This window comes from Hesperophylax consimilis, chromosome 10 (assembly GCF_061612785.1).
Source record: "Hesperophylax consimilis isolate HC1 chromosome 10, BYU_Hcon_1.0, whole genome shotgun sequence".
In the NCBI taxonomy this organism is placed as follows: Eukaryota; Metazoa; Arthropoda; class Insecta; order Trichoptera; family Limnephilidae; genus Hesperophylax; species Hesperophylax consimilis.
The window spans coordinates 36585108-36606666 of NC_142845.1; the positions used below are offsets into that span (position 1 = coordinate 36585108).

General features: G+C 34.4%; 1 protein-coding gene across 1 annotated transcript; it reads left to right on the top strand.

Annotated features, from left to right (window-relative positions):
* Positions 1-950: 950 nt before the first annotated feature.
* Arf1 (ADP-ribosylation factor 1) lies at positions 951-12202 on the top strand. Its single transcript, XM_089636912.1, has 5 exons — positions 951-1094; positions 1635-1801; positions 5335-5444; positions 10470-10595; positions 11080-12202. The coding sequence occupies exons 2-5, from the start codon at positions 1654-1656 to the stop codon at positions 11242-11244; spliced, it is 549 nt and encodes a 182-aa protein (XP_089493038.1). The 5' UTR covers positions 951-1094; positions 1635-1653; the 3' UTR covers positions 11245-12202.
* Positions 12203-21559: the final 9357 nt, after the last annotated feature.

Genomic DNA, 21559 nt, shown 5'->3' on the forward strand with positions numbered 1-21559 from the left:
TACGGCTGCTGAGAGATTTATTTTATTGCATCAGACAACAATGAGTTGGAGGAAAATACGTTTCACCCAGAAACGTGGAGCAATGAAATGTGAATTAGTATGTTTCGTGATTGGAAATTCCTGATATCCTGTAAAAATATGACTATAATACTATAAAACAACTTACTTTTGAGGCATTCGACTAAACACACGACACATTCATAGTGATCCTGTACGTTTGATAGGAGCTGATTGTTATTTTTTTTACATACAAATTATTTTCTTATCAACAGTGGAGTGATTTTTATTTGATACATACTTAACAACCAGCATCTCAATTTAGCGGAAGCCAATATAACAGTAGGTATTGTGAATAAAAAAGTTTGAGAAGCGTGTTTAGTTTAATTAAAAGTCGTGACACTCAACAGTTAAGGGGGGGGGGTGTTGATTATTTTATGGGCTTGGTATTATACCTAATCCGTTATATTTATATAGCGCCCTTGAGATAATTTTTCACAACAGCGCCATATATATTTAACCATTATTATTGAATAATATTTTTCTTTGGTTTACTTAATCTTATCCTTGTTGTTTTCTTTCTCGTTTCCAAGTATTTAATATTATTTTGTTCCATAAGTGTTAGTAACAATGATGATAACAATGATCTGATATGACTCTTCTCAGCTGAACTGGCGAAAAAATGCAACAAACAACCCCTACATTGCGAGTAAAATTATTTTGTGATTGAAGTGTTTATTTTAACACAAAAATGCCCTTAACCGACATGATAACCATAATTGCGGTTACGGAGAAGTGCGGAGAATCTTGTTTTTAGAAGAATTCAGTTATTTATTTAACATAAAAAAAATTATATTACACTTTCATAAAACGCATCTCTGCCAAAGGAAGGGTGGCGCCAGTGTCGACGATCAGAGTATGAACTAACTCGGTCACGTGGGTGCCAGCAGCCAATCAGGTTTATTTTCCTTCACCGATACGTGGCAGCAGCACGAATCCTCTTCCACGTCCGCCATTTTGACATACGGCCGATCGTAGTAAGATTCGGTCTATGCGTTAGCGTTTTTTACGATTTATAGTCAATAGTTCCATATAAAGTAAGTAAAAAATTGCGAAAAGTCTCATTCTTCAACCGATAAATCATAAAACTTTGAAATTAAATTCAGTGTTCTGTTATTTCGAGCAAATTTGTTGATTATGTTTGGCTGGGGTGGCGACCGCTACGGTGACAAACTGGTTGTGTCGGCGTATCTTTTGTTATACAATTTTACACTAATTTAATCTATCGAAGGGGTGGAAACATGTTTAATTTCGTTTCTGTTCATTGACAAAGTGCTCTCAGTGATTTAAAACTTTATAATGACGTGTACCTGATTTCATATCAAATCGATATTATGTGGTCGGTCACCGTATGAATCACTTGGACGTTCGTCGAATTCAGAATATTGCGTAGCGATACTGATGGTTTGTTGATGACTAGAGCATTCTCGAACCTCCATTCAAGAGCTTTAAACGTCTTCCAACCGATTAATCTGTTTGGATTTAATATACACGTCTGTTTAATTATATTTAAAATATTGTTGATTGTGAGTGCCATGTCAGTGATCTTAAAAATAACCACATCTTTGTTATTCTAGGTGACACACAGCATCCATCATGGGGAATATGTTTGCAAATTTGTTTAAAGGCCTGTTTGGCAAAAAAGAGATGAGGATATTGATGGTGGGGCTTGATGCAGCTGGTAAAACCACAATCCTATACAAACTTAAATTAGGAGAAATTGTCACAACGATACCCACTATTGGTAAGTCACTCCTCTACTAACTAACATGTTAGATTTAGTAATGTAATAATATATAAAATGATCCTCTGATCATTGACCACCTACAAGGTTATCTTGATTGGACTTAGGAATGTCAATTCGAGATTTAGTTTATTATTTCATTTTGTTATTATCTTTTATCACATTGTTTTATCACCTGATACATTGTCTGGAAATACTCAATAGCCTAAAAATTAATGCATTTTTTGCAGTAATGGTTCTCCCATCTAAATATTAATTAATACCTACTTATCTGCGTAGAAAGTGAAGAACTCTTTTTGAAGTAATTTAACCTGAATCTATTTGTCATATTCGCAGTGTTTATTCGAATTTATTATTATTTGTAATTAGTGAAAGTGATGTTGCAATGTGTTATTCATGTTGAAACTGCTGTTTAATATTTAGCTTTAGCAACTATCGCAGAGTTGGCGAAAACAGCTCAAGGCTTTAATTACCTCAATTGATAAATCTTTATTTATATTAATTGTCTTTTAGTAAATGGCTACTTGAATTATTTAAAAATAGCCATGAAAACTTGTTGAGGCACTAAAAAGATCAAGGCCAATGTCTACTTTCATGCCAAACTGACTTAACCCTGTTTTTGATGAATCATCTTTGTAATAAATTGTTTTTACAATTCTCTGTTTGCAAACTTTGCTACTAGAAAGTTTTGTGTATCTTTGGCATAAATTTAAAATAAACATTCTTTTAGGAAACTGCAAAAGGAGTGCACAAAATAACACATTAATATTGCTGCTATACTTTTAAATACAATTGCACTTATAATTTTCTATACGCAGTAAAGTATTGGAACTGCATTTATTTGTCCTTAGTATTTATAATAAGCTATCATTAGGAACATTCACATGTTTGTGGCAGCTATCGACTTTCCTTTCTTTCTGTAAGAGTCACATACGTATGCGTCAATCACGGCCGCTGGGTTATTAATAATTAATATCAAGGCAGTAACCTATAACCTTCTGATAAAATATTATAATAAAAACAAAGTGACATTATGTTAGTAAAAAGTGTTGTGATTATTCTGTTGAATAAAACTCCGGTTTCACGACAAGCATGGTGTCTTTTTATTTGACGGTAATACTCTTACAATGGTGTTTTACAAACTCCTCACATTTTTTTTTCAGCCAGGAGGCAATGTCTCTTGTAATGTTAAAATATGTCAATTTCAAAACTGTAGAACTAGAATCTACCTTACCGACTAGTTACATACTGTGTCAACAGAGCCATCTTTTAACAATGATGGAAACTAATATTTTAAATATCTCAAAAAGTAATAGTGAAAACTTGTACATGAATTTCTTCAATGTCATGCTGTCATTAATGTATGTCACTTATAGGCTGGCCTTTGCTGAAATGTGAAACACTATTACTCAACTATAGTGTAGATATATTATAAGGGAGGTGTACTGAATTTATTTTATGAGCTAGCTATTATGTTAGCATTTACTATGGCGGCTTATCTATTACTGTCTAGGGCTTATTTTGTATTTGATAACAGTCCTCTACGCGTAATAATCATTATTATTTCATATTGACATTTGCCTCTGTTGACTGTCCACTTGCGTGGGAAGTGATAGTGGTTCCTGTCTTTGTGTTATTTGGTTATCTGCACTTTAACGTCACGCATTTGATATGAGACCTTAGTACTTATTAGTATCACGTCTACTAAGTCTGAACCACATGTTAATCCGATCTATCCTTACATTGTCTTCCTATCGGGTGTACACTCTTTCGGGTTCGACTAACGTCACAGTATTATCTACATATGGGCACGTAAATAACATCTATCAGGCATATTTTCATTTCAAGTTATTCAAAAGAAGAAATGTTCTAATTCAATTTGGCAATCAATGGGTTCAGATAGTACATTGTTTACAACAGCTGATCGTAATTCCAATGCCAATAAACAGTTCCCCTAAAATAATAATTATAAAAAGTAAATTTATTCAGTTCTTCCCCAGCCGCACCCATAAAAAACAGCTTGTATTGCATTTTTTCATCTTAACGTAAAAACATAATTATTCATACTAGGTAGTAATAATAATAAGTGTTTTATTATCTTTTTTTTGTAACAGATATCCTCACTGGGTGGGATCCCCCGTGCTGAGGATTTAATTTACATTTTCATTTCATTGTAGTGTAATTCTAGTGACGCTGTGATGTATCAGTATTTTATGTTTCGTCGTTGCGCTTGCAAAAACAAAAGAGCATTTTTTACACCAAAAATTAAAAAAATAATATTAAGAAATCGGGCCCAATCTCAGCCATGTGCATAAGTTCAACCGTTATCGCACAAAACTCGTTCCGACGTTGTTCGTTGAATACAAAACTGGGAAGTTTTTTTTTTGATTCCCTTGTAAAATTTGATAAAAACTCACACTCAAACTCACGGACTTGCAAGCTCTACAATGGTATATGCTTTTTTGATACTCTACTACTGAAAAAAAGTTGCCCATTTGAAGTTGACTTAACAATCTTTTGCATGTACTTTTTTTTCTTTCAATTACCACTGTGTTATCTGTTCTATTTTTGTTGCTGTTGGTGATAAAATATGTGGACATCTTTTTTGTTAACCAAAATATCTATGGTTTTTATTGGCCGTGAATCATAGTTTCCAAAGGCATGCATTATCTGATCAGATAAAAATTGTTTCCCCTAATAGATTTTATCAATATCAAAGAAGTTTCCAAAGATAAGCCAAATTTCTTAGTGTTTGAAAATAACTTGAATGCGTTAAAATTTTCAAGTATTTCAAAATAAATGTCTAATTGACAATCTGTTGTTAACATACCAACTGCCATCTCTAATGCACAGATGAAAGGTAGGAATGCTGAGTATGTTCTGCAGGTATTTCAATGGAGCCTGCTCAAATGATCTAGCAGCATTGATCTTCTATGCACCTGTGCACATAGGTGAAACTTGACACACATGAGTGGAACACCCATTCACAGTTGATGTTTGGGTAAATATTTCTCTAACCGCCGCACTTTTAATAGGCACAGATTATGAAAATTACACTTTGTTTCAACTTAATTACTAAAAGAAACAACCATTTGACAGTGGTAAAAGATGCATTGTAATTGCGGCCTTACGATTTCGTTTCAACTTAAATACGCATAAAGTGCTTAAGTAACACAAACTAAGAACCTAATAACCTATTTTGTTCATATAAATAGTTCTTTCTTGTATTAATTGCCGAAAAAGAGTGTAATTTAAATGTCCCTAAAAGTGCAGTGGTTAGGAAAATAAATATTGATGTTTGCTTCATGAGAACTGGTCGTGTCCTCGGCTCGCATGTGGAGCGAGCTACCGGCATCTGTTTTTCTTCCTTAATATAATCAGGGCCTCTTAATCAAACCTGCATTAATACAGCCCCTACCTAACCCGCCACATAATGCTGCCCAACTGGATAGCGATAAAGTGAGATGTAACATATTATAATATTAAGGTTTATTATTGTCCTGATTTAATATGAAATGTTTTTGTTTTTACAGGCTTTAATGTGGAAACAGTAGAATACAAGAACATCAGCTTCACGGTGTGGGACGTGGGTGGTCAGGACAAAATCAGACCGTTATGGAGGCATTATTTCCAAAATACACAGGTAACTGTACTTTTACTGATGATCAATATGTGCAGCCGATGGTTCTGTGGTCCAATCAATCAATCTCTGCAATTTGTTCAGTGATTTACTATTTCTTTAAGTTTTGTAATGGCTCTCCACACTAAAGCGCAAATTATTATTAAAGTATTGCACAAACTAAGATTCAATCGAAAATCTAAGCAATGTATTTGATATCAGATCATCTCAAGAAAATCTAAGCAATGTCTATATCAGATCATCTCAAGAAAATCTAAGCAATGTCTTTGATATCATCAGATCATCTGAAGAAAATCTAAGCAATATCTTTGATATCATCAGATCATCTCAAGAAAATCTAAGCAATGTCTTTGATATCATCAGATCATCTGAAGAAAATCTAAGCAATGTCTTTGATATCATCAGATCATCTGAAGAAAATCTAAGCAATGTCTTTGATATCATCAGATCATCTCAAGAAAATCTAAGCATTGTCTTTGATATCATCAGATCATCTGAAGAAAATCTAAGCAATGTCTTTGATATCATCAGATCATCTGAAGAAAATCTAAGCAATGTCTTTGATATCATCAGATCATCTGAAGAAAATCGATAATGAGGTCTCCTACAATTAAATTTCAAGTCATTTACACATTTATTATATTATGCTTGGATATAAGTTTAAATTTTCTTTTAAATACTGAAGATATAAGCTGACAAATTTTTGATAATTGCTGGCTGACCAAAAAGCGGCTGTAATTGGAATTGTAATGAATGGTGTCTCGTGACACCATTTCGTTCATTTTACTTAGGTTCACTATGTTTGTCATTTGTGGAGATATGGAAAAAATAATTTTACTGTCTTATTAGCTCCTTAAATAATCTTATATATTTTAACCAAAAACAAAAAAAGAGAACCTCGTGCAGCTTTGCTACCCTAACGATTCATTTCTCTATTGATTTACTAACACACTTTGATCGGGTTATTTTTTTTGCCGGCAGACCACTGAAAACGGGTGAAAATAAAGGTCCCGCGCGAATTTCTTTAATTTGTTTTAAATCGCTATATCTTCGAAAATAATGGAAATATTTTTCTGTGGTGGTAGTAGGAGATTTTCAAACATTGTTGGGTTATTCGTAACCCGGGAATGTTTGTCTTTCTTTTTAAAAAAAAAAAAAAATTTTTTAATAAAATTTTCTACATACTAACTCAGCATACCCAAGCTATAAAATTTCTAGCCGAAAACCAAGTATTATTTCTAATGCAACTTAATAAATTGAAAACAAAGTCATTGTTGGGTCATTAGGGTTCAATTTTTTAAGTATAAACTAGGTTTCAATTTTATAAAATTACAAATTATTATATTTTCACCAAGCCCAAATCGTCTCTAGTATCGTCAGAGTAACACATTATTACCCATTCAAATACCACGTGTGCAATTGCCCCTCGCACGGTACAGCGGACCAAAACCATCGGAACGTGCTAATAATATTGGTTATTTATTAAAATTAAATTTAAAATAATCACTTAGCGTAGAATGCTTCTCGTATTGCTCACGTAATATTGTTTATTGTTTTTCACCATACACTATTAGGTTTAAGTTTCTAATCACCTTTATAATAATCAGTTATAGTTCACGTCTAAAAATTGTTCATCTAATATTTTATTGTTCTTCCTCCATATCACTTTCTTCAGAATCACTGAACTGTAATGGCATCACTGACATTCTTCTTCTACAAGAAATTTCTTCAATTCTACTAGATTCTTCACTTTCACTATGGAATTCAGGCAAATAATTACTAGAACAGGCAGATAAATTATATGCGACGATTTCTTCATCACTTTCGTAATTTTCAGAATCCATTTTGAAAGGTTTGAAAAAGCAAATATAAATATTATCTCCTCGGAACACAACCGTAGGACAATTTGCTTTTTAAAAACTGGCACGCACTTGTAAATATTTATTATGATCCGCCTAACTGTGTTTGCCAATACCTGCTTTTGTTAGATGCGCCAGACACTCTCCGCTCGCTCGCACCTAGGAGTTGAGTGGGTGCGGAACAGAGATAGAGCGATTTGTTTCGGGTTTCAGGGTCATAAAAACTCTCCTTCCAGGAATTGAACTATTATAATAACAGAATATGTTATCTAAATTACTTATTTCGTTGATCTTCAAACGCAATACCTATCAAGTGTCAGGTGTTCAATAATATAGGTCATTTTAGTTGAAATATCGATGTACACAAAAGACTCCAAGGTAAATACTAACAAAAGACTTGCATTACAATTTGATAATTATGTACGTATAGTTGGGACCTTTATAAAGAGATTCGTATATAATATTCATGTAAAAACATCGGATAATTTCTTCTTTTCTGCCATTGAAATGAGGCGGGCGCAGAAGGTAGAAATACCCTTCCCGACGTTAAGCATCAATCGACCGAACGGGTAGTACTACCCTTCCCGATTAAAGTGTGTTAACATATTATGTTTTCGTTTATGATTTATATTTGCTTGTTTTAAGTAAATCTTAAGATTTTTATTATACGCTATTTAGTGAAAATAAATTAGATATGAAAACTTGAAAATCAATATAAAAAAGGATCTATGTTAGGTTAGTAGAGCTGCATTTTCGATTTGTTTGTGATTTAGACCTCTGATTGATTTTTAGATTGTGCTATATTTTCAAAATAGTTTGGTTGCTAGAAACTTACAAGCTTACTTAACCCAACTAGCCACAGACCAATCTCGAAAAACTAGGGATTTACCTAGGCTTGGCTGAACCTCCTGCAGAACCAGACCTCCATCGCATGCGTAATGTATTTATTTATTTAAAAACAAATCTTCATACGGTTTATACACAAAATACTGAACAGATAAATAATAATAATACGGGTGAACTTGCAAACGGGTGTAGTAATGATTTGTCGATAAGAGAAACAATGTACATAGTATAACAAGTGTATAATATATAGTTGAATAAACACTTGCCACACACAATTACTTCAATTAGGTAACTCCGAACATAAACCATACCCTTTTTCCTCGCCCATGTATGCCACAAACATATTTTATATGTTGTGGTTTTGTGTGTAACTCAAAATTGATGATTTCGAAGTTCTAGTTGTAGTAAATGCCCCTCAATATAATAATATATCATCTGTTCATGTGTCTGTGAAACAAAGTGGTTTTTTTACAAACGGTTAAAAAGTAAAAAAGAAAGGAATCATGGTTTGTTATAGAACACAGCAAAATAGTTTGTTTTCCACATTTAGCACATTAGATTTTGAAATAACATATTCTAAAATGATTTATGGGTTTCTTTGCTCTGTAATTGATGACTAAATAAAATGAACACTGGCAAGAAATCAAGGCTATGCGACTTATGCTTTTTGGCATTTTTGTAAAATATTCGTTTTGATTATACCATTTATACTCTAAGGACGGGTTGTTTCGGAGAATCTGAACAATTCATCAAATTTCAACGTTCATTTTCGGGTTCTGTGAAAGACTTATTCAAGTTCTGTTTTTATATCATTGTAGGCTAGTTGCTTGACAAAACTGAAATAAAAACAGAACTTGAAAAAATCTTTCACAGAACTTGAAAATGAATGTTGAAATTTGATGAATTGTTCAGATTCTCCGAAACAACCCGTCCTAAGTAGTTATTGTTTGATTTCGAAATTTTTTCACATAAGTGATTCTAGTTTCGCAATTGCACATCAACAATTTTTTTGGTGTCAGTAATGTAGATTTATAGTTTTTGCAATTATTTTTGTACAAATTTATTATTTTATAGGTCAAGAAAACAACAATAAGAAATTGTTTTCAATAAAAGTAACTATATATATCACTTGAATATTATCTTTGAATGCTTATCCTAATACAGGATGCAAATATTATCTTTGAATGCTTATCCTAAAACAGGATGCAATGATTTTAATTTTTATTAGATTAGGGGGAGTTTTCAAGTAAAACAATGAAGCGTTCCCACAAGGAACATCACACATAGATGGTCAGACTCAGCCATTCCCTAGCAAACATTCGTTTTTTTGTGAAGGGGGCATTTGGACCTGGAAAATAATATATATATTTTTTTAAATAAATCTTACAGCAAATGATTCAAGACATTTAGCAGTAAAGAAAAATGCTATTAGTAATCATATATTGAAAATTTAAAGATTTTTACGTATGTATTATTTGTGCGGCAAAAATATTATAATTTTATTGTTCGTTATGGAGATGACGGGTCGGGGTCAGTGTTTTTGACTTACAACTTATTTTCTATTTTACACCTTTGCTGATAATTCTAAAGATTCTGCTAGTAAAAACATTCCCAGAACTACTGTAGCTTTCTATTGAATTATTTGATTTAAATGTAAATAGTCTCGTAATTAATGTTTATTCTCAGAAGTAATGAAACGTGTGCACATTAAATTGTTTTATTGGTCTTATGGTTTTAATATTCTCGCCATTCATTTAACCCCTTCAGTAATTATTAAAAAATTAAGAAAAATAAACACATTTTTTTAATCCACATGTCTCGCTTCCACATGAAATAAATCATATTTATTTTCATCCAATTATATTCTTCAGTGGTCTTTTCTGCAGGTAAAGTTTGCCCGAGTTATCTCGGGTGTGGGAATTTCTGCACATACTAGGCGTCTGAGTATACTCGGGCGTAGTCCTTAAGCGGTCAATATGGTCAATGAATAAATAATACTGTCTTATGATAGAGACTCAGTTAGTCAATCAACAATCCCAGTTTGGTGAAATTCACTAGGAATTCAAATTTTGCTCATATTTGTATATGTACTTGGGGTATAAATCACCGCACCAAATATGCTATTCATATATTGTTTTTGGTTTTTGGCCGTATTGTTTTATTCATCAGCGATATTGAAATGAAGTTTTTCCCAACTAACATAATGATAAATTTTTCACACCGTTCTTAGGCTGCCCTTTTTATTAACCAACCTTTATTCTGGTCCCCTACCTCAATTTGTTACAGTTCATATTTTAAAGATGTGTTTGTTTGTCTGTTACAGGGTCTTATTTTTGTGGTGGACAGCAATGACAGAGAGCGTATCGGAGAGGCGCGAGAAGAGCTGATGCGAATGTTATCAGAAGATGAACTGAGGGATGCTGTTCTTCTTATATTCGCTAACAAACAGGTGAGACCTCGTTCCGTTACCATCTTAGATTGTACAGTCTATTAAATTTTAAGATATTTTCAAGATTCCCTCACTTCTGGGACATTGTAGAAGGATACAGTCTTCCTCATCTGTTTTAATCAAATTAATTGCTAAGAGACAAATCTACAAGTGCTATTCAAGTGATCCATGTACTCTATCTTTAATCACCTTTGGATTATTCAAATATATTTGACACTCCTGTATGAAAATACATTTCTAACTAAATATTAATTGAGGAGGATTTATGACCATTATTGATTACATTAACACTTACTTGGAACCCAAATCTAAATCATGCCTCGTAAAATATTTCCAATCTTATCATTGGTGATAAACATTTTGTAATGCTGTGTAATTAGTAATATTCTCGTCTTAAGCCTTGAGGCACTGTTGCTAAAAGTGTGGTTAAACCACATGGATAGCAGATCTGTGAAGTGCTAATGTTTGTTGTGTGTGTTTGTAGGACCTGCCCAACGCGATGAATGCAGCGGAGATCACGGACAAGCTGGGGCTGCACTCGCTGCGGAACCGCAACTGGTACATCCAGGCCACGTGCGCCACCTCGGGAGACGGGCTCTACGAGGGACTAGACTGGCTCTCCAACCAGCTCAAGAACGCTAACCGCTAACACGGCCCCACCTAGTGACAATCTGTGCAGTGCGGACTCTGGTGTTTCGGGCATCTTGCTTTTATTTATCATTTGTATCTATTATTCCTCTGTATTATAATGAATATTTGAATGGCTACATTATTACTATTAAGTTTTATTATTGTAACGATATGGATGTATGTTTTAATAAGTGGTGAGGCCCGCCCCGCTGCCCGCTGCCCGCTGCCCACTGCCAACCACTCACCACCCACCACCACCAAACAACCAGCAGACACCGGGGCAGGGGGATGTACGGATTAGTTAGCTCCTATTCGCTTCTACCGATAATCGTTGCATCCGGGTTTACCCTCGTCATCAATTCCTACGTTGTTTCTACTGTTTTTGTTTTACGACTGATTGAACTTTTATAAAAGATTTTCGATAATAGTAGTGTTGTAAACTTAGATGTTTGAGTACGCGTAACGGCGCGGGGATTCCTCTTTGTGCGACGCGGGACGGGAAGTATTGTATCGTATGTATTTGTATGATTTCGCAATGTAACTTCAGACCGACGGATGAAAGTGCTCGTTAACAATTTAGAACTTAATGTTTAAATACTGAGGAAGATAATTAGATAGGCCAAATGTAATGTGTACGACACTCGCTAGACGGTTAACTTGTTTCCGTAGGTTTTATACAGACCGGACTTAATATCGCGTTATTTTAATTTTTGATTAATAAATATACACTTAAAGAAAAGATTGCACGTTGTTATATTTCATTATAATTGATTGCATATATAATAAACATTGCAAACCACGGATTGAGGCTGTCGGTATGTAGGTATTTTTCTAATATAATTTAGTCTCGCAGAAGTAAGGTGTATCTATGGACAATATGTTGGCAGGGGAAGTACCCTCACCCACACTGCGAAGAAAGAATGTGACATTCCGGTTTGTCTTGTGCTGTATTATGGAATAAAATTTATCCTCATATACCAATTTGTATTATTCCACTAATCCTTACCCAAACCAACAAATAAAACAAACATCTCCCACTATTGCAACCAACGATACGACAACAACTCTGGAAGTTGACGCACACTACCTTCAAAGTAAGATTCTGCACGGTAGTACACTGAGCTAATATCAGTTTGTTCTTCAACTGCCTCTACCCAATATAAAGAACATCTCACTCAAACATTTTGCCATTTTTACAGAACAAATCTAAATGAATAATATGTTGGAAAGTGTACTGGGGTGAAGTACTTACTTCAGGAATAGATTCCATATAAAAGTATAATAATTACGAGGGAAACTGACATAATATAAGTCAAACTGAAATTACTGTTCGTTTTTTAACATAAACTCTAGTCATTGTAAAGATCAAGGCTAGAGGTAAAATTTTCAATAATGTAAGGATGTGTAAACTTCCTGATTGCCGATGCAAAATTTTCGCTGTGCTCTGGGGGATTCTATTTTCGCAATTACTTGTATTTTGGAAAATGTTATTTTTGTAAATTGTACTATCTTGCCAGATAATGTTATGATAAAAAATAGTATATAATCTACCAAAAGCAGTTTCCCCAGAACAGCTAATTCAGAGAAATGATTTTTTTATAGTATCCGTAACCCTTTGCAAATGGCAAAATTTTTCCAAATTGTGATGGACCACACTAGTAAAGCTGTCAGTTACGATCCCATAGGGCCAAACGACTTACTGGTTGAAACATGTGCGCATAAGGGTACCCTACATAAGCAGGTCCTTTGACACCGGTTCCCTTCCCGAAAACATTTATTTTCTGTCAGGATTCTTTCAAAGACACTTGTGCTTGTGTGAAGCTTGTTGTAAAGGGTTAAGGATATGCTGGCGATCAAGAGGTTAATGGTGGCAGGTGGGGAGTGGGACGGCGTGGTGTAGCTATTTTGCCTAACAAATAAATAGTTATTATTTTCAAGTGAATGTTCATGGGAATGCACGATTTAAAAAAATAAGTTTTTTGTATAATTTTTACTGGTACTGTTAAAATTACCTCCTGAAGTACCAAAATAACTTCACCCTGGACTTTTCGTATGGTGCCAGTCATTTTGTCTTGGTTTTGTCATAATTCTCCAGTTTTCCACATCATGTATCCAGTAGCACAAATCCTTTAAATAGTAGTCATTGGTCATGATATTATATCTGACCACTTATTTTCAATACTGATCACGACTTGTAATGATTCCATGACTTACTCTGTTAGTTGATAATGTAATTATAAATTAAAACTCTTTCATAAAATATTATACGAAGTAATAAATATATGTACTAGACTTTATTGTAACTATTTATGTATTAGTAATCTGCACCAGTCATGGATCTTATCTGAAGAAAAAAAAAATTTCATGAAAAACATTGCCATAGCAAAGTTTTATCGCAATATATAAGTACATAATATAGGTATTGCAACCGGAGTTCAGTCTAAGGACGGGTTGTTTCGGAGAATTTGAACAATTCATCAAATTTAAACGTTCATTTACAGGTTCTGTGAAAGTCCTATTCAAATTCTGTTATTATATCATTATAGGCTAGTTGCTTGACAGAACTGAAATAATAACAAAACTTAAAAATATCTTTCACAGAACTTGAAAATTAACTTTGAAATTTGATGAATTGTTCAAATTCTCCGAAACAACCCGTCCTAAGACAATACTTTCAGATGAATTTAGTAAATAATATAGGTATCGCTGCCAGAGTTCAGTCTAAGACAGTACTCTCAGATGAATTAATTAGATAATATATGTAGGTATACCAACCGGAGTTCAGTCTCAGATGCATTAAGTAAATAATATAGGTATCGCAACCGGAGTTCAGTCTAAGACAGTAAGTACTCTGATGCATTAAGTGCATGATAAAGGTATTGCAACCGGTAAATAATTACAATAAATCAAATGGTTACTTGAAACATAAAACGTCATCACATCACAATAATATTTTTGTCATGGACGACTGTACTTTACGTTTATGTATGAAAAAAATTTGAGGAGCTTAGTGCCAGATACAGAGATAACGCATTGTCTCTGTCATGCAGGACTTCCGCCTAGGTCTGATATGTTTGGGAATGCTGTGAAAATGGTAAACATTGAGGACTTAAACTTTGACGGCCTTCATGGTCGAGGGATAATCCTAATTCCTTCCTGTACAAGGTTCCGATTGTTTTTAATTTATTTTTTATGTTCACCGGAGTCAATCCGGGAACACCCATTTTGAAAACAATATTATTTAATACAGTGTCCCGGGCATTTCCATTCTTGTATGATTCTTGCTTTTGATCCCAAAGACAGGGATGGCTTTGGGATAGATTATGGATCGATAAATCTAAACATAATATCACCCGATCTGATGATATTTTAATTTTTTTCATTGAATAATATCTATGGTATAGACCACACAGTTTAACTGTTAGACGTATGTCTAACATCTACTTTCGCCTGCAGGAAACTAAAAATCGCAAGCGGGTTACGTGTGTTCACACGTGTCGATTTGGTGTGAAACCCGAATGATGACTTATATTTTAACAACAAAAGGGATGATTTGAGATTTTCACGGCCAAAAGTATTATAGTGATTTGTTTTCGGGGTATTATGCCGAGATCAGATAATCAGATTACACATCTGCCCTGATGATGGACACTGCAATGCTGTCCGAAAAGTTGGCTAAAGAAGGAGCTAGCGCAACACGGCATAATACCCCAAAAACAAATCACTATAAAAAGTAGACAGGCTTTCAACTTCAACAATAACAGAAATTTATTGAAGTTCTTCAACTTCGGATTCTTTTGAAATTTTTCAGAATCACTAAGGACGGGTTGTTTCGGAGAACTTGAACAATTCTTCAAATTTCAAAGTTAATTTTCAAGTTCTGTGAAAGATATTTTTAAGTTCTGTTTTTATTTCAGTTCTGTCAAGCAACTAGCCTATAATGATATAATAACAGAATTTGAATAGGACTTTCACAGAACCCGTAAATGAACGTTGAAATTTGATGAATTATTCAAACTCTCCGAAACAACCCGTCCTAAGACACGCTAAATTCATAATTTAAAAAATATATTTTACACTTGATTTTAGCTTCATTACTACACGAGACTAGGTTATTAGGTTTCTTATATTAGTATTTCCTAACCTTCAGTTAACTTACGACGAACGTCAGACCATAAACACGGTTACTGAAATTGTCGTGAAATTTTAAGTTTAATTAAAAAATGTAATTTTTTAAATATCCGCCTGGCGTATGTTACTCCTAATATACTCACAACTCTGATGTTATGTACATTGCAGAAACATGTTAAAAAGATATTCAATTTGCGCCTTGGCAAAGAAATTTACGCAAATTGTGTAGCTTCCTTATACCGGAATTTCTTCTCGATAGAATACCGAGTTGGCACCCCAAAATCTTTGAGATAGACCTTTGAGATTTAAATTATATTATTTGAACTTTGAACAGTTTACACTTCATGAGCATTAAAAAATGTTCATTGGTAAACTTTTTACTTTATTTTATTTTATTTTATTTTTATTTTATTTATATATAATTTGTACATTTATTTATAACAATTACAGGTAATAAAGCCTAAGACGTTATAATTGTACCATTTATGCAGTGTATATGCAATGCCAAAAATCTCGCAAATGCGCTATAGGACACAAAAAATAAATCTAATTTCTTATCTACCGCATTCAAAAAGCACGTAGCTCTCCCCACAGGTGAGTTCATTAATAAATTAGTGCGGCTTGCTCTACTATATAGAAGATTGTGATGACGTCCTCGAGAGTGAGACTCTGGTACAAAAAAATTTAATTGGGCCAGTATCTCATTATTAGATAAGTGACCGTTTATTAGTTGGAAAAAATATTTAAGCAAAGCAATATCTCTACGTGTCTCTAGGGAGTGGTAATTGGTCATGCCTAATATATAAATCGATGGGTAAAGCCAAGGGTACCGTCCATAGAGCCGCGAGAATAAAAACCTTAAAAATTTTTTATGGACTCTTTCAATGCGTAAAGTGTATGTTAATTCATGTGGAGCCCAGATGATCGAGTTTGATTCAAGTACACTTAGGACTAGTGTGTTATATAATAACGTCAGTGTTTTTGTGTTACGAAACGGATATGAGTTTCTAATTACGAAGCCGAGAAGCCTGTATCCTCTGCTTATTAAATCATCGATGTGTTGGTGAAAGGTTAGTTTGCTGTCGTAAATAACTCCTAGATCTTTGATTTGATTTAGGTGTTGGAGAATAATTTCATTGATTGTATATTCAAATACATGCGGTTTCTTTGATCTTGTATACGAGACGATATTGCACTTGGGTGTACTGAAGTTCAAGCCATTTATTTTGGCCCAGTTTGAGACGCAGTCGATATCACGTTGAAGGAGAATACAGTCAAGATGGTTTTTTATTGAACGATATAGTTTCAAGTCATCTGCAAATAGTAAATATAGCGAATGTGTGATGACTGAACCAATATCGTTGATAAAAATCAGAAACAGAAGTGGTCCAAGGATAGACCCCTGAGGAACTCCAGAAAAAACTGTGAATTCCAAAGAACTGGAACCCTTATAATAAACAAACTGTCTACGATTTCGAAAATATGAAGCAAAAAAACAGAGTAGTCTTTTGGAAAAACCAAATGAAGCTAGCTTATTTAGAAGAATGTCGATGTCAACCTTGTCGAATGCTTTTTCCAGGTCGAAATAAGCAACATCCACCTGTCCCCGATTGTCGAGAGTTTGTGATAAGAAATCTGAGATGCATAAGAGGTTTGATGTTACTGACATCTGGGGTCTAAAACCATATTGACGGTCATCAAGAATTGGATTAACGTGATTAAGTATATATTTATGTAGAATTTTCTCGAATATTTTCATGATGGAACATAGAACGGCAACTGGTCGATAATTCCGGATATCGCGTTTGTCTCCCTTCTTGTAGATAGGGGTTATTTTAGTTAATCTCCAGATGTCTGGGAGAATCCCGTTTTTTAGGCAAACATTGAAGAGATGACATAATGGTGGTATTAAAAGGTCGGAACAACCCTTTAGTATAAATGTTGGAATATTGTCAGGACCGATGGAGTGAGGTTTCTTTAAATTTGAGAGTGCCTCCTTAACATCTTTTTCTGAAATACTGACCAGGTCGAATGAGGGCCCAATCTGTACAGTGTGAAGGGTAGAGTCAATATTGAGAGTTGGTTGGACATTTTTGTAAACAGATGAAAAAAAGGTCGCAAAACTATTTGCGATTTTATCATCAGTAGTCAATTCCTCTCCGTCAAGAATCATAGACTTAAATGAGTTGTTGGATTTTTTTAGATCCTTAATGTACTTCCAAAACTGTTTGGGATCGATAGATAATTTTTCTTCCATTGAAGTTAAATGATTTTTAAAAGCTTCACTGATTTCATGTTTTACGATGGAGCGATAGGCTGAAAAACTAGCATAGTCCAAGTTGTGACGTGTTTTTTTCCATCGCTTATGAAAAATATGTTTAATTTTAATATTTGAAATAATACTATTGGTGTACCACTTATGATATACTCTGTGTGCCGTAGTGCGAGGTGTGGAAATGGGTATACACTTGTCGAATATATTGTAAATTGAATTGTAAAAATTTGTACATAATGCATTTATATCTGTTGAACTTTGGCAGACCGGTTGCCATGAGCATTCAGAAAGCAATTCATATAATAAGTGGAAATTTCCTTTGTTGAATCTCCATGCGTTTATGGTTCTAGCTCCATGATAGGAGGGAACTTCTATTGGACTTGGGTTTAGACATGAATTTGCAACACCTGAGTGAGTCTCACTAATACTTATAGACAAAGCAGGGTGGTGCTTGTCCTCGTTTGTAATAGGGTCATGACATTTCTCAACACACTTTATAAGATCCTTGGCATTACATAAAACTATGTCCAGAGTGTTATTATAATCATTACATATCAAGTTATATTCTTGCAAACCGTAGAAACATTTAAAATAGTTAAACATGTTCACAATATTGGAGTTACAGGAAGGGAGGTTCAAATCACCTAATATTAAGATATTTTTGTCACTGAGAAGATTATAATTACTTTCTATTTTTTCGAACATGTTGTAGTATAACGAAGTTGAAGAACGAGGTGGCACATATATCACACATACGAAAACAGTTGAAGATTTCAAGGATAGCTTCACCCACAGGGATTCAGTGTCGGGGAGGTCCATTGAAGAAATCCTCTCAGCATGGGTTACAGAATCAGCACGAACAGCCAGGACGACACCCCCCGCTCGTGTGAGGCGGTCACGACGAAAGACAACATAATTTTCTGGAAATAGCTCTGAATTATGCACACTTGGTTTCAGCCACGATTCAGTGATTGCTATTAAATCTAAGCTATCTCGAGCAAATAGGTTGTTTTTAAATACTGCCAATTTCGTATTTAGCCCTCGAACTTTTTGATAATAGATAGAGAGGTTAGAATTACTTCTCACTCTTAGAGTGTTTCGTTTTATCATTGGTTGCAACATTTCTCCGAAAAAACCACTCCTTGAATGCAACATGATTTGGCCATATGTTCGGGTCCATATAAAATGAAAGCTTCGATTCCGGGACTCCAATCCGGAATGAGGCGTAGTCAGCTTTGGCTGTCAATTTGACAACATCGTAAACAATTTCTTTGTTTATATTGAGAAGGAAATTTACAATATCCTCGACCGTAGTGTTGACATCGAATTGCCAGGCATGAATATACTTGCGCCTTTCAACGGCTATGAGGCCTTTATGCTCAGTCGCGGTACCATGAAGTACTGGTCGTCTTTTTTTCCTATGCGTGACTCGGCGCCAATTGGGGTTAGCCGAAGTGGAGGTATAGGCTTCTGTTTCCGATTCGGATTCTGCTGTATCGGTTTCTGCAGTCTTCGATGTTACAGTATCGGTAGGTTGGGCAACGGGAGTTGACATCTTCTTCGGTTTAGATGGGCCGGACATCGGAACCGATGGATCTGGAACAGAGGATGCCATTGAAGCATATGTTATAGCAGGTTGAGGGTCTACTTCCGATTTGCCCTTTTTTGTAGCAGATCTCGTGGTAATCTTACGAGCGTTGGGGCGGCCGACTAAGGCAGCTTGGGTTGTGGCAGGCGGTGGGCTAGCCGCTCTGTTTGGCTGTACGTCGCTGGGCCCCGTTGAGAGGTGCGGGGCGGAGGGGGACGAGCGTAGTAAAGTTGTGACCGCTTGTGCGGCGGCGGCAGGCGCGGCGGGCAAGACGCGCGGGTCCGGGGGGATCGGACCTGCGGCGTTCGACGAAGAGACACTGCATGTACATGTACACATTTTAACGCTACCGACATACGTTGTCAGTAAATTTTTAATGGAATTCTGTTCCCTTTCAAAAAACAACATTTTGTCACTCAAACTTTCAATCGTTTTCGTTAGTAGGTGAAGCCCAATCAAAATTTCGTTACTGTCACCCATTTCGGTTAATTATCAAGCGCTGATAATAGGAAACAGAAACAAAATTGTAGCGCGACAAAAAAGACGTGCGTTCCGGGCGATATAGAATAATCGACTACCATCCCTTCATAGGAGCATAAGAACTTGAAGAGGTGAAACTTGATTAAATGTGTACATTGAAGAAGGCAGGCGTTCCAACAGAATATTTACCAGGAGCACATAAAGCAGAAATCTAAAATGTTGATAGGTGAAGTATTCCAGCCTACTCCATTGAGTTGGAGCCATTATATGCATTATAAGTCTCGCGCCTGTCATATCTCACGCCTGCAATACTGACATCTTTGAATCACATTTCACCATTGCAGAATCGTATTTAACAAGGGTCCAACTTGCGCTTTGGTAATGGTAATACTACTCTTGTGCAACTTCTGTTCTCCGGTTGCCAACACGCAAAGAAATGCCAGAAATTGATGGTTGACTTCATGAATTCCCTTAACAAAAATGCTGCTGGTAGATTTTCTGTGTAGCACATATACATGGAAATGTGTAGCGTGTATCCATGGAAATTTTTGTTCCTTTGGCTCTGTTTTCCGATAGTATCTTTCAATTAGAGAATGAAACCAAGTGCTTATTTAATAATATATTTATTTAATGCAACATAATCTTAGTTAATCAGCCTTTTTCTCCGTCAAATAAATTTACAGTTATTCCAATATTCACAACAAAATACAACATTGACACGATTTTATGAAGTAATCAATTTTAATTTTCTTTGTCTCGTTTTTTGGGAATAACTGAAAATGTACTCAACACTTGTTTAAACCAATTAATTTGTTTCATTAAAACATATCCCCAGATATGTGAAATAACGTAATTGATATTGATATATCATTTTTAAACAATGTTATTATACATAGGTAGGTTTTCTCCATTACATTGTATAACTGGTATCTTTCTCAAGAATCGAAATATAAATTATCTTAACCGTTTGTGTAATATGTCAATATTTGGCACACCGAAAATATATATGAATCTACATTTCTCTCAATTAATCAAGAGATATGTAATTATTAAAGAATTCTAAAACTTCACCTTTGATTTAATAAACACGTCATTTCAAATATGCATAAAACATTTTTACGAAACAAAGCTTTAAATCAGTTTTGCTAAGAGCTTTAAAATCTGCTCTTGTCTCGGACGTATGAAATGGCGTATTTAAAATAAAAAATAATAATTTAGTCATTCAATAAGAGACAAAAACAAAAATAAAATAAAAAAAATAAATATAATTATTGGTATCCTGTACAAATACATCAACTCGCAATGCCGTGCATATTCTTAATATAAGTGTTATAATAAATCTCTTACAATTAAATATTAATTTTACAATCATTGGTGGTATAAATAAATTACAAATATGATAAAAATAATATTACAAATGAATTGATTATTCCAACGCACATGTAGCTGTATATGTAATGCACTCCTTTCATCAAAGCCAGTATTGATTAATATATTTTACAAGTCACTTCGTCACCTGCCTCTTACAAACTAGACGTTCATAATATAATGTCTAAGCGATTTATAAAACCATCTTATTTTATATTTAATTAAATATATGTATAAAGTAATACTTATTGAACTATAATTAATTAGATCACACGTTGAAACAATCACTTCAAATACCCCCACATAAAGCTTTATCTTTTAATTCATGACTATTGGGTTAAACCTCAACTTTTTTTGCTTCCGCTCTTATCTCCGTATCTCCCGCGCCATAATATCTTCAAATACTGCTTTCCCTCTAAACAACAAAAGCTTTCCACGTCGTCACAGTGCTAATTCATTCAAATTTCTAAGTGTTAAGTTTAAGTTCTTTTA

Bases quoted from the DNA above. Each gene is read 5' to 3' on its own strand.
- Arf1 (XM_089636912.1), top strand. From the start codon at position 1,654: ATGGGGAATATGTTTGCAAATTTGTTTAAAGGCCTGTTTGGCAAAAAA. The intron at 1,802-5,334 runs GTAAGTCACTCC...TTGTTTTTACAG, and splicing joins CACAACGATACCCACTATTG to GCTTTAATGTGGAAACAGTA. The intron at 5,445-10,469 runs GTAACTGTACTT...TGTCTGTTACAG, and splicing joins ATTATTTCCAAAATACACAG to GGTCTTATTTTTGTGGTGGA.